The sequence below is a fragment of the Rhinolophus hipposideros genome (genome assembly GCF_964194185.1).
Source record: "Rhinolophus hipposideros genome assembly, chromosome: 12".
NCBI lineage: Eukaryota > Metazoa > Chordata > Mammalia > Chiroptera > Rhinolophidae > Rhinolophus > Rhinolophus hipposideros.
The window spans coordinates 23015126-23029048 of record NC_138058.1 but is presented as its reverse complement, the minus strand read 5'-3'; the positions used below and the strand labels follow the sequence as shown (position 1 = coordinate 23029048).

The following is a 13923-nucleotide window of genomic DNA, read 5'->3' as shown; positions in this document are numbered from 1 at the left end:
GTTATCTATGAGGAAGAATCTTGATCTATGAATAATGGTACCAAGGCACTAACTGTGTGTCAATCTTGAGGATAGTCAAGATGTTTGTGGGGTGAAGGTGCTGCTTCATTTAATATGTCTATTATTTACTGATGGTTTGGATCCATTCATAGTAAAAAAAATACGCACTTAAGCCTCCATAGAATTGAATTGGCACAACCTGTATTTTGTTGAAGATAATAACTGTATAACTTTTATTATCACCTCCCCTAAGGAGAACATTTTGATTTTATTTAATTTCTCCCTGAGAGAAATTAAAATACTAAGGAATAAGATTTTTGTTGGGTATGACTGAACTTTGGAGAGCACAAACCATTGCTAGGTAGAAATTATTTTCACTAATCACTCCGCTGAGAATGCATAAGATACATAACCACATACTTTGTTTTATTTGAATAGGGAATATTCAAATTCATATTACGTCATCAGCATTTCCTCACGTTAATATATACTTTTTATTTGGTGTTAACATTTTATTTGAATAGACATTTAGGGTGAGCCAACAAGGAGATACAGCTGCTAAAGAAAATATAGTCATGGGCTGTGTCAAAAAGTCAAGTGTTGTAGATAGTGGTAGTGGAAATTCTAATGTATTAGTTTGGTGCAAAAGTAATTGCAGTTTAAAAGGTTAAAAATAATCGCAAAAACCACAGTTACTTTTGCACCAATCTAATTATTTGTTTTGGTGAGACTTCCTGAGTGCTGATCCAGTTCTAGACAGATAACTGTCAATGAGGTTCTGACAAGCTGCAAGCAATCAGAGTTGTGAAGCCTTGCCAAATATCACACGAGAAGCCAGATCACATGAGGAACCAGATCATAGAAGAAAAACTCGAGGGACTCAGAATAATTAGACTGAAGAAAAAGAAATGCATATGGAACATGATAATTATAGTCAAATATTTAAAGGGAGAAAACGGGGAAAATTGTGATTCAAAAATTCCACCCACAGCAAAGCTACCATTTATGAGTCAGGGTAAGAGGAAGACATTGTGAGCTAAGCAAGGACCCAGAAAACACACAACTCAGCCCCCTTTTTGAATAAGCAACGGTCACCATGTTCTAAAGTGTAATCCTAAATGTAATATAGTATCCTTGATTGCAACCTAGAACAGAAAAAAGACATCAGTAAAAAACTGTGGAAAACTGGAAAAAGACTATACTTTAGTCAATTATGTTACCTACGTCAATTTCTTAGTTTTGTTAAATATACCGTGGTTATGTAAAGTGTTTATTCAGATTTCCCTGTTTTTCTCCTTTAAACATTCTCCTTTAAATATTGTTGGTGAGACTTCTTCTGGAGTTTTGAGTCTAGTGCTAGGCAGTAAACTACCAACCTAAGAAAATAATTTTAAAAATCCACATGCATAAAGATAATCATTACATCATCATGCACACTTGCGACAATTTGGAAACAAAATGTTCAACAATATAGGAGTTGTTAAATTATGGTACATCTCTATGATTTAATGTCTTGGAGCCATTACAAATGTTTATAAAGTAGGTATTAACATGAGGAACTGTTTATGATGTAATATGAAATTTAAAAGCTGGATATAAATCTGAGTTGTAACCCTAACTGCTATTAAGCGATTATACAATTTAACCAAATAGAAAAGATTAGGGAAAAAAAGACACACAAAACTAATACACATTTTTCTCTGGTTATTAGCTTCTTTATCTTTTTCTCCATTTTCTTGCTTCCAGTAGTAGGTATGTATATATGACTTTCATAATTTAAAAATCCTTATAAAAGATTTGAGCTAGTTTTATTATGTAAACAGTTTAGAGGTCAACATCTCTCCTCTCTCCCCCAGGCTTTGTCTGGCTATAGAATGTTCAAGGACTGAGAATAAAAGTCTGAAGATTGCGCAGCATAAAATACCAAACTCATAAGGATTTTTTTTAAGAACATGAACTATGGCTTAATCACATTAGAGCTGGGGAAAAAAAAAAAAAAAACACCAAAAAAACAAAACTGTCTACGTGCTTCCAAGCAGTCACAAATGGCTTAGAGGCAAGAAAGCCATCAAGATTGAAGAGTGTGCCAAAGATATTTCAACTGCTGATGAGTGTCCTGTATATGGAGGGGAAAACAAAGCCAGAGGGGGAGGGATTAGACTCTGTCACAGGCCTTGGACAAAAAACCAAAATTACATTTTAGTGCAAACAAATGTTCATAAAATAAGAGTGGCAATGATCCAAGCTGAAAAACATATACTTAAGGATGGCATTTATCCAAAACAAAGATTTAAGTCTCATTATCAAAAATGCTTCATGTAACCGTCAAATACAGAGCAGAGAAAATCCAAGTCAGGGAGCTGAAATGCCACAGGCGAAATACCAAACACCAAGTATACAGGGATTGCATTGTATCCTAGAGAGCCTTCCTCGTGTGAGCGAGTCATTTCCTCCCCATGAGGGTTCCTTACGCAATGCTGCTGAAAACAGAATCTCACGCACAAAGATGAAAGAGAGCATCATCTCATGGATATGGACAAATGATACCAGCACCTGCACCCATCTTGCACAACCATCCTCAGGTATTTAGGGACATTGAAACTGTTGCAGAGACCAGACATGAATCCGCAACCCTTCAAAGGCACCACATCCAAGCTGCACATTTCATTTTTCCAGTGATGGACCACATATGTGTGTGGACTGTGCACAAATTTTGCTGACAGTCTGTTTGCAAGCCAGAAGTAGGGGCTTTTTAGCTTTAATGCCAAAGAAAATCAAGACACAGTTTAATAAACGTTGCTTCTAGAAAACATTTGATAAACCTATTAATTATAGAACTGTTATCAACAGGCCAAGTTTTTATCAAACCTATGGAATATATTCATAGGGTAGTCTACTCTGCATATCTCTGTCTCCAAAACTTCAGAATTATGACATCTTACCAGTAGATACAATATACTTTTATTTTATTTTATTTTATTTAGACAGGAAGTATAGTTTATTGGTGGGTGTAAAGAGGGGCCAGTGCCAAGACTCATGAGTATAGGACCAGCCATTTGTCCAAGGGGCCACGATTAGGGATGTATTTGAACCCATAGCCATCTGGGATGAGCCACTTTTTAGCCACCATGTCTTCAAACTCATCTGCATTAAACGTAGTAAAGCCCCACTTCTTGGACATGCAGATCTTCTGGTTACCAGGACACCTGAACTTGGCCCTGCGTAGAGCCTCAATCACATGCTCCTTGTTCTGCAGCTTGGTGCAGATGGGCATGATGACTTGGCCAATATGGACCCTGGCCACTGTGCCCTGGGGCTTTCCAAAGGCACCCAGCATACCTGTCTGAAGTCTGTCAGCCCCAGCACAGGACCACCTCTTGTTGATGCAGATGACATGGAAAGGGTGGAGCCGCACTCGGATTTGAAAACCATCTTTGCCACAGCTTTTCACCATGTACATATTGGCACAATTACGGGCAGCCTCCAGAGCTTTGGAAGAGAGCTGCTCATAGTCATCTGACATCGTGTGGCCACAGAATGGGAACTCATCCCCTTTTGCCTTCTTCCGCCCCAGGTCAAAGATGCGGATCTTGATATCAGGGACACCTTGACAGAAGCAAGTACGGTTTAGGTACGGCTTGTTCTTACAATAACGGTCACATTGGGCGGGGCGACGGCCCATGGTGACACCAGGAACTTCAGTGGCCCAACCAAAGGGAAAGACGATATAATACACCTTTAACCCCAACGGTCCCCTTGTTTATGGTGATATTCTGTAGTTCTGAATATCCTGAAATTTCCAGTCCGAGAGAGGCTACAGAAACCTAAGGAATGAATCATATGCACTAAAATATCTGGGACTTTCTTTTAAATTAATTTCTATGAAATATCTACAATTTGTACATATTTGTATTCTTTCTGAACTTGGAGTAGTTTGATAAAGGAAAGTATGTCCAATTTGAATCTGAATACGTTCACGTCTTTCAGTAAATTGAGGTACTCTTGACTTTTTTCCCCTGCAGTTTTAAGGTTAATGTGTTCAAATGTCATGTCTTTTCACCAAAAATGTAAAATTCTCTGAGCCATCAAGAGCCTGATAAATGGGATCTCTAGAGGCATATTCATTTCCTAAAATTCTTGACCTGAGAACAAAGTTCAGTGAACTTCTTTCGATGACATTAAATAAAATAGACATTAATTCTCTGCTTCAACTTATTTGAGTATCTCTCAAAGTATAGTCATGAAGACTATTCAGCCTTGTTCACTCTTTTTCTCATCATATAAGAAAGTTAATACAAACATTCATGAAGAAAATTTCCTGATAGAAGATTAATGGAAGCTGGGGTCACCCACCTTCTCTGTTAACATAAATGTAGATGCCAGTTCTACTTTTAATTACAGTGGCCCATCTGTGACATGTGAACTAAATTTTTCCAAGATATTGTAGGTATTGTATATATTAGGTACATAGGTATTGTATATATTAATAGTGAGGGGTCACCCCAGGATCAAATAACATATCTACTGAAACTCACTGAGATACAGAGTTGATCTTTTTGTTCCTTTCCCATTCTCATAGGTGGGAGGAAGTAATAGGGAGCCTAAGTCCCTGAAAGTGAGGAAGAGAGAAAGGAGAAATTAAGGCTGCTTGCTAAGGCCCAAAAAACAGTGGTTCATGAGCAGGATTTTTCCTGTCCACCTGCAGCAAGGCCTGCACAAGGAGAAGTTACAAAGGCACATATTTGTCATGTGCATGAGCAACTTACAAAAATATTTCCCCTGAGCCATAAGACACAAGCCATAAGCCAAGGCTTTTCTAGGGTATTTATGAAGTATTTGTTTTCACTTCATTCACCGGTTTGTTAGAGGACAGTTTTGTTCCCAAAGGACTTATTAGTTAGTGAGGGCTATAGACGTGTTCCAACTTGAAAACTGACTAGCATATGAATATGTAAATTATATTCAAACACAATTGAAACATGAGCTCATAAGTCAGGATAGGGCCTTTGGGAAAATTCCAGTAGGCAATACTATGCTCCTACTGTCAGAGATAAATTTGAAGATAGTTTTTTTTTTGTTTTTTTTTCTGCTGTCTGGGTTCCTTCCTTTTATATGCCCTCTTTAGCTTATATAGTCTGGTACAACTATGGCTAGATTAGAATATTTACATTAATGAGGAAAACCTTCTAATCTTCCTCTATTCTTTCTTGATCAAGAGAATCATTTAATATTTCAGAACTATCAGACTGAAGAGTGTAATATAAACCAGGTAGGATGACTTCTCATCTTCTGAATCGAGGTGGCTGACAGATTTTGCGTGGCAACCTCTCCTTTCACTCTAAATTCTTAGAAAAGATAATCAGCTCTGAAAAACAAGAAGATGAACCCTCGGGGGACCTGAAATCAGAAAAAAAATCATTAAAACATGACATATAGATAGGATTGGATTGAAGAAATAAAAAACAACTAAAATGCACACAGGAGAGAGCAGCTACAAAAGGTGAAGCAAAGACAAGGCAGAGCCTACCAGCAGAGTAGAGAAAGAGGGGTCCTGAGGCACAAGGTGCATGGACTCCTTCCTCAACTTTAACTTCCCTATCTCCCCACTCATTCCTCCTACTTGGATTGACCCACTTGGATCTGGAAGCAAGCAACAGAATTGTCTCTTCTTAGAGATGAGCAATGAGCATTTGTGCTTGCTCAAGTAAGAAGCAAACTCTTGACTTGGGCAACTCACGGCCCCCTGCAAGTATGAGGAGCTCTCCTGCCTACAAGCCTAATTATCAAAGTAACACTCCCAGCAGCAATTTGCTCCTCCTTAGGCTCACTATGCACACTGGCATACAAGTGCAGTAGCACGCAATTTCTCTCTCCTACCTCTCACCCTGTCTATGCATGCTTGCAAGCAGGTAATGCACACAAAACAGTTAACAGGTAAAAAACAAAGAATCACTCACAGTCACAAATCATTAAACATTTGACAAAAGCTAACACCCTTGAAAAGATGAAAAACAGAGGTAATGAGGTGACAAGAAAAATAAAACCCCAAAACCAAGTTAAAATAGACATACTCAGAAAATAATTGCCATGAATACTACAGATAAAGGAAGAGTATGTAGGATATATAAAGAACACCAATAGATCAATAAGAAAAAGGTAAACAATCCAATGGGAAATGAGAAAAGATTCTAAAGAATTTATAGAAATAAAAGTATAAAACAGTTTAATTTCATTGTTAATTGGAGAAATGCAAATTAAATTAAATATTGCTTTCACCTTTGAGATAAAAGTTTCTTAATGTAAAATGATGGCAAGAATAAGGGGAAATGGCTGCTTTTATGTAATAATCCAGTCACTTGGAGAGAGATTGAGGAGTATCTATTAAAATGAAAGTTCCAGATCTTTTGACAAAGCCATTCCATTTTTCTGTATGAGCTCTAGAGAAACATTGATATATGTTCACTAAGTCACATATATAAAGATATTTGTGCCCACAATGTTTGTAATGCAAAATCTTGAAAATAACCTTAATGTCTTCACATAGGGAAATTATTAAATATACCATGACACATCCATATTATAGAAAACAAACAAAACAATAATATTTCTCTACACTGATATGGACAACTCTCTAAGATATGTTATTAAGTGAAGAAAGCAATTTGTGGACAGTACATACAAAAAACTCCATGTATGTAAAAAAATTAAAACACAAAAAACCATATAATTTTAGAGGCACATATATGCATGTAGATATCTGTATAGAAATTTGAAGGGATAAACATATAATTGATAACAACAATCCACCTTGAGGAGGAGAATGGGAAATGGGAGATGGCAAGAAGAAATTTCAGCATTATTTGCAATATTTGAGTTATTCATTAACAGAATATAAACACATATTACTTGAATAAAAGGTTAAAGCTTTTAAATTCAGAAAACAAATTTAAATATAGATCAAGTAGGGAGATAATTACTTGTTAGATGATAAAGAAAAGCCACCACCCAGGATACCAAAAAGCACTGGTGACTGCTTTTGCAAACAAGATAAAAGAAAGCAGCCACTCATCTTATGATCTCCTAAGAAAAATAAAAATAAATCAATGACAAGTTGTAGCTGCATAGATACAGCACCACATACTGGCTTAGGCGACAACACAGCAGTTCCTCTCTTTGAATACCAGGGCTCTCAACTTGTCTACTACAAAAAGAGAGAGAAATGATCTCTGAGAATAAAGTCTTGATACAGAGCTCACCTTTGCTGAGTGTATGAAACCCATACTCATTTTACTAATAGATTATCTCTCACCACTGGATTTTCAGAAAAATTAGAAACATGCTTTGTAAGACAGCCTTTTAGAAAGATAATATTCCACAAAGTATTTTATATGTTTAAGTAGAATTTTTTTAACTTCGTTTATGCCCCACTATTTATAATTATCAGAGTCCCATGTGAGAGGCAAATACAAGCCTTTGCCTTTCAACTGATAACATCATGTTCTCAACACTTAGTGGCTATTCTGAGAATTCTGATGGGTTTCTGTTTAATGGGGGGAAGTGTTCTTTCATGCAAGAATGGGGATAGAACTCTGTGATTCATAAGGCTCTGAAGTGGAAAAACATAAAAATTTAAATGGTTATGGGGCATCTCCTCTCCAGTAGACAGAGAAAAGAGAGGAGACTTCAGAGGAATAAGCCTACCATTTCTGGCTATATCAGTCAGGCGAGGGTAGATTATGCTACAATAACAAACATCCTCCAAATTTCAGTGGCTTCAAGCAATAAAAATTCCTTTCTTGCTAATATCATGTGTCTGTTGTAGGTCAGCAGAGAGGCCCTGTATATCATTGTCACTCAGGAGCCCATGCTGATAGAACAACCAACCATCCAGAATACTGCCACTCACAATGCAGGAGGAAAGACAGGATTCTGGAGGGTCTTGCACTTGTAATAAATTGCCCTGGCCCAGAAGTGACACACATCACTTCTGCTCATTGACAGAGTTATTTATACGGTCCCACTCAATCACGGGGGCCAGGAAATAGAATCCTATTATGTACCAAGGAGAGGAAAGAGCTGTGTATATTTAACAAACAAACCTAATGACTGTCACATTAGCCTGGTGCAGGGGCATCAGAGACATCTACATGGAGGATCCGAGGCCAATTATGAAGGGCAAGTATGTTAAGAACTTGGAGGGTCAGGTTGGCTTAACCGGGGAGAAGAAATAATTCATCCTGCTCAGGAATCTTAACAGAAATAGAAAAATTCCAGTAATGTCCAGTTTAAGATAATCTGTGCATGTAGGTAATCCTGGGATATTTCTCCCAGTTGTTCACTCACAAATTATGACCAATAGTTTCCAAAGCTGGCTGACTGATCACCAGAATCACCTGAGAAGCTTTAAAAACTAGAAACGTCTGGGTCTCACTCCTAATGAATCTAATTCAATAGACAGTTGGAATGGGCTTCAAGAATCTACATAATGAACCCACAGGCCCCAGAGATTCTTGTGATCATTAGGTTCGGTGTTTTTTGCTGAAGATACTCAGTCCAGCAGACTTCATGGAAGGTAATGCACCAGCCTCTCCAACTACACAGACCACGGAGACTGGTGAACGACCTCGGTAACCCAAAGAGAGCCACTGAGCAGCAACGCACTAGAGGGAAAGAAACACTGGCTGAAGGCCATAACACAAGCTGCTTGGTACTTGTTCTGAGTATCTATTGCTACATCGTACGTAAGCCATCCCAAAAGTTAGTGGCTTAAAACAGCAACAAGCGTTTCATTTGCTCATGAATCTGCATTTTGGGCAGGATTCTGCAGAGATGGCTGTTTCTGTCCCATCTTTCCATCAGGGGACACTTAACTGGAGCTGGAGGATCCACTTCCAAGTCGGCCACAAAATGCTGACTGTCAGCAGGGGCTATTGACCAGGGACCCCAATTCCTCTCCATGTGTATCCTTATGGGGCTACTTGGGCATCCTCACAGCATGGCGTTGGGGTTCCAAGAGTCCATATTCACAGAACAGGAAGTAGAAGCTTCCAGTCTCTCGAAACCTGAGTCCAGAAACTGGCACATTGTCACTTAGATAGCAGTCTATTAGCTAAGTAGCCACGGAGCCTGCCAAAATTCAAGGGGAAGGTATAGGTCTTACTCTCAGTGGGAGACACATCAAAGAATGTGCAGCCATCTTGAATCTGCCATAGTCCTTGCTCTGCCCTTTGGGCCTCAGGCTTCTCACCTGTGAAATCAGAGTGAAGTTGGATTATCTTTGAGGGTCCTGACACCCCCAAAGGCTATGAGTCACATGTTGTGTTGCATGCTTTGCTGATTTACAAAGCTCTTTGTAGGCCTGCACGTGGTGACAGGTGAACTCAGCCTGATAGACATGCCTAGCTCATGGGACAGTGATGACCCTAATCACCCAACTTCCTCTTCATGTCCCACTAAGCTCACTGTTTTTCTCTTCAAAACCAAAGTCAGATTTTAATTTCCAGAACCTGACAGCAGCTGCCCTGCTGGTTTCCTAACCATTCACATCATTCTTACCTTATCTCATGGACGATAATTCATAAGCTAACCATGCAATGAGTGAACAAGAGATTTCAATACGAGATAGGCAAAGCTCAGGAGTACAATGAAGGGCTTCAAGGAATGAGCTCTAGTTCCAGACGGCCTGGGTTCAAACACCCTCAGCACCGCATTCTAGTCGTGAGTCTTTGGGTAAAATGACTTCATCATTTTAAATTTCATTTTTCTGTTTTAAAATGATGATACAGATAGCACCTATCTCACAGAGTTGTTGCAAGGGTTATTTGTGATAATGCATATAAAGCACTTAGCACAGAACTTGATCCACAGCAGGCACTTGATAAATCTTAGCCATTGTTTTTATTAAGTTATAATGCAATAGTCACTCTGGTCAGTGTTTGTTGTTTATTTTCCAGAACCAGTGAAGATAGATCTTGCTGGAGTAAGCCGTGGGAGGCCTAGGACTGCCATACTACAGGCCTGGCCACTGACCACTGGCCTACCCATAGGGGAAAGAAAAGATGACTGTTTGAGCATCTCAGAGTGGGGGACCAGCATTAGCTGAGCATGACTGGTCAGTAATTTACTGATCTCAGTGTGGACAAAGGTCTCACCTCCTAGGCTACCCAGAGCCTTTGTTGAGTGTCTACCACGAGCCTACCAGATGCTGGGGCTGAAGCAGTGAACAAAGCAGCCAAGGCTCCTGCCCTCATGGAGAGCATATTTGAAATTTACTCCTTCCAGAATCCCTTGGCTGAGGTATTCTGGTCTTCCCTGACCTTCAGTCTCACATTCTAGAATCAGCAACTTTCTCTGATACCTGAAAGCTGGCTTTGCAGCCTCTCTTAGGGGTGGGGGTGTGCGATTGATGGGGAAACACTGCATATGTTCTGGACAACATTTTTATGACCATATGAGAATATTTGGATGAAGCAGTAAAATGTAATTCCTCAGTGTTATTACAAAACTGCCAGCTCGTTTCTGAAGAAATGCAAAACACAAACAAGCCAGCCTTGTTTGCTTTATCAATGCTGTACTGTAGTGCTGAGTTTACGAAGGTGACTGCCCCAACAACATCTTATGATGTTCCTACTGACTCCTTCAGGAGATGGCTGCAGGGTTCCAACGCTTCCTGAATAAGGAAGAAAAGCCATGTTGAGCTTGGGAGAGAGATTCAGACGTGAAAAAAACAGGCAACAGGAAAAGCATCCTGGCGCTTCAATGGGCGATAGTCAGCTCTCAGCAAAGGATGAACACAGGCCAGTTCCGTCAGAGTTCCTCGCAGACACATACCCTCTGCCCCTTCCTTCTCAGCCACCTCCTGCATGGGACCCTCTGCCCCTTGCAGCTCCTTAACCATGACCTTCCCCAAGGTTTCTCTTCTCAGGCTGCTTACCGACTTGCTGTGATCACTCAGTGCTGTTGTCTCTTTGCTGGCAGATTCTAGATAAAGAGCCTCTCCCCTGAGCCCTCACTCATATCTATCCAGAGACATCCTGGATATCTCCACCAAGGTCCATGGCTCTTTAAACTCAGTGTTATGGGTTGAATTGTGTGTCCCCAAAAGATGTGTTGAAGTCTTAACCCTCAACACCTGCGACTGTGACCTTATTTGGAAATTTGCTGATGTTATCAATTAAGATGAGGTCATTGGGGTGGGCCCTAATCCAACATGACTTGTGTTTTTACAAAACGAGAAAAATGTCACATGAAGGCGGAGACACACAGGTAGAAGGTCACGTGACAACAGAGGCTAAGCTTGGAGTGATACAGCAGCAAGCCGAGGAAGGCCAAGGATTGATGGCCATCAATGAAACTAGAAAAAGGCAAGAAAGGAAGGATTCTCCCCTCCAGGTTTCAAAGGGAGCATGGCCCTGCTCACACCTTAAGTTTTAGACTTCCAGCCTCTAGAACTGTGAGAGAATAGATTTCTGTTGTTATAAGCCATTCAATTTGTGAAATTTAGCCACCCTAGGAAATAAGTACACTCAACATGGCCCAGATCGAGTTTGTCATTTTCTGCCTTTTTCAGACTTGCTTCTCTTCCAGTATATCTTATTGTAATCAATGAAACAAGTTGCCAAATCAGAAATTTGAGAGGCCACTTCGACTCCCTCCCCATCCCCACACCAGCCCTTCAAGCATCGAGTTATGTCAACTTGACCTCCTTCGTACTTCACCGATCTTTCCTCCTTTGAGCCTAGTCTCTGCCCTGGGTCAGCCCTGGTAACTTCTCCAGTAGAAGACTGTAGTAACTTCCTTTCCATTTTGCACACTTGGCTAGTCTCCCTTCATCTGACATCATCTCCTGCCCCGAGCCTAACGCATTCTGCCAGTCTGATCTAAAACCCTTCATGTCACACCCCTGCTTAAAACCTTCCTTAGTAGTTCTGCCCCATGAACTCGAAACTCAAGGGCATGGCCTGCAGGGACCTTCACGAATGATTTGGTTCTAGTATAACTACCTCCATTTATCATCTTTCATATATTCTTTTCCCCAGTCTTGAACTTTAGGCTCAAGCAGTACTAAATCTCTTGAGGTTTTTTCAGAATATGTCATGCTCTTTCATGCCTCTGTGCCCGTGCCCTTGCAGGGGCTGGTCCTTGTGCCAGAAACATCACTCCATCCTCTTATTTTCCTGTAAATGACTATTCATCCTTCAAATCTCTGATTAAATGTTTTCTCACTTGTGAAACCTTCTAGAATTTCCCCAGGCAGTTTTGGGTAGCTAATGTTGCCTCTGTCCTATAAGGATAAGTGTTCATGTTGTATTATGACTGGCCTGTTTACATACCTGTCTGTCCACCACACAATTGTGAGGGCAGAGACTGTTTTCTTCTTTGTATCTCTAATGCTTGGCATTCATCCGTTTCATTCTTCTATCCTTTATTCATTCAACAAACATTTATTGTATTTCGTTTCTACAATGAGCTAGGCAAGGCCCTGGGGACACTATGAGGAATGCTAGTCCTGTCCTCTTGGGATTTACTGTCCAGTGGGGGATTAAACTAGGTAAATGGGCAATTACAGAGGAGGGCAGCAATGCCACCAGGGGCATAGGCATGAGATGATACAGGAATGATGAGCAGGTCCTGTTCCCAGTCTCATGGATTCCCATGGGAAGGGAAGTCCAGGTGTGTGGGGAGGGCAGAGAGCTGTCAAGAATACTCCTGGTCCTGCACAGCTGGGGAACAAAGGGAAAAGAGCAGAACAAAGGGAAGAGTCTGGTGGTATATGTGGACCCCAGATCCAGGGCTTTGTAAGTTCGTTAAAGAGAGTGGACTTTATCCTGAGGGCCCAACGAATCATAAAAGTGTTTTAGGCACTTTGTCATTTTTCTCCCTTTAAAATAGCCTTTATCCAATGACTTTTAATCAAAAGAAGCAAAAACATGATTCTTGTAATAAGCAAAAAAGGCCAAAGATATAGAAACAAGAAATTAAAAATCATTCCCTCTCATTCCTATGCCCTGAGGTAACTTGTGCTATTAAGCCACACTTCTGCAAGCTGTATAAATACATGCAAACACAGAACAGTCATGTGTATTGGGTTTTATTTGCTTTTTTGATTGTTTTACAAAAATGGGATCACAGTATGCACATTTTTCCGCAACTTGCCTTTGCACTTAATATATTAGCATTTCTCCATGTGAGTATGTTGATGGATCTAACCCATTCATTCTTCTTTGTGACTGCTATGAGACACCCCACAGCATGGAGGCGTCATGTTTATTTAGCCATTTTATTATTGACAGACATACATGCATTGCCCAATATGCTGCCACAGCAAACAGTGCTTCTATAAACACCTTCGTCCATATATTCTTAGGCACTGGTGGAATGACGAGCCAAATGGGGTTGCTGAGGCAATGGCTCACATCTTGAACTTTAATAAACAGTGCCAGAGTATTTTTCCCTAGAGGTTTCAGCAGTTCACACTCCCACCAGCAAGTTCTCCTGCATTTTCTCAAGCACAGAATGTTTCTGGTCTTTTTAAATTTTTGCCAACTAATGAATAAGTAATTAAATTAGACTTTTTCTAATTCTTCTTGGATTTCATTAAATCTTCATTTCCTCTTCTGTGAATTGCCTGTTCATATTTTTTCCTATATTCCCATTGCCTTTTTCCATTTTATTACCAATTTATATGAGCTTTGGGCAAATCAAGGATAATATCTTTCATAGGTGCTACAAGTGTTTATCTGAGTGCATAGTTTGTCCTTTAACTTTCCTTGTAGTAATTTTTTTTGAATTAAAAAATATATATGTAGGAACATATCTTTTTTTCTTTTTCCTTTCACAGTTTCTAGGATTTCCACCATTATTAAAAATATCCCTTCTACTCTAAAGTTATACAAATTTTGAAATTTGGAAAATTAATTTTCT

General features: G+C 39.8%; 1 protein-coding gene across 1 annotated transcript; it reads right to left on the bottom strand.

Annotated features, from left to right (window-relative positions):
• Positions 1 to 3034: 3034 nt before the first annotated feature.
• On the bottom strand, positions 3035 to 3682 carry LOC308505779 (large ribosomal subunit protein uL16-like; the record flags this gene model as incomplete). The annotated part of the gene is made up of 1 exon (XM_081068452.1): positions 3035 to 3682. The coding sequence occupies one exon, from the start codon at positions 3680 to 3682 to the stop codon at positions 3035 to 3037; it is 648 nt and encodes a 215-aa protein (XP_080924578.1).
• Between the last annotated feature and the right edge of the window lie 10241 nt (positions 3683 to 13923).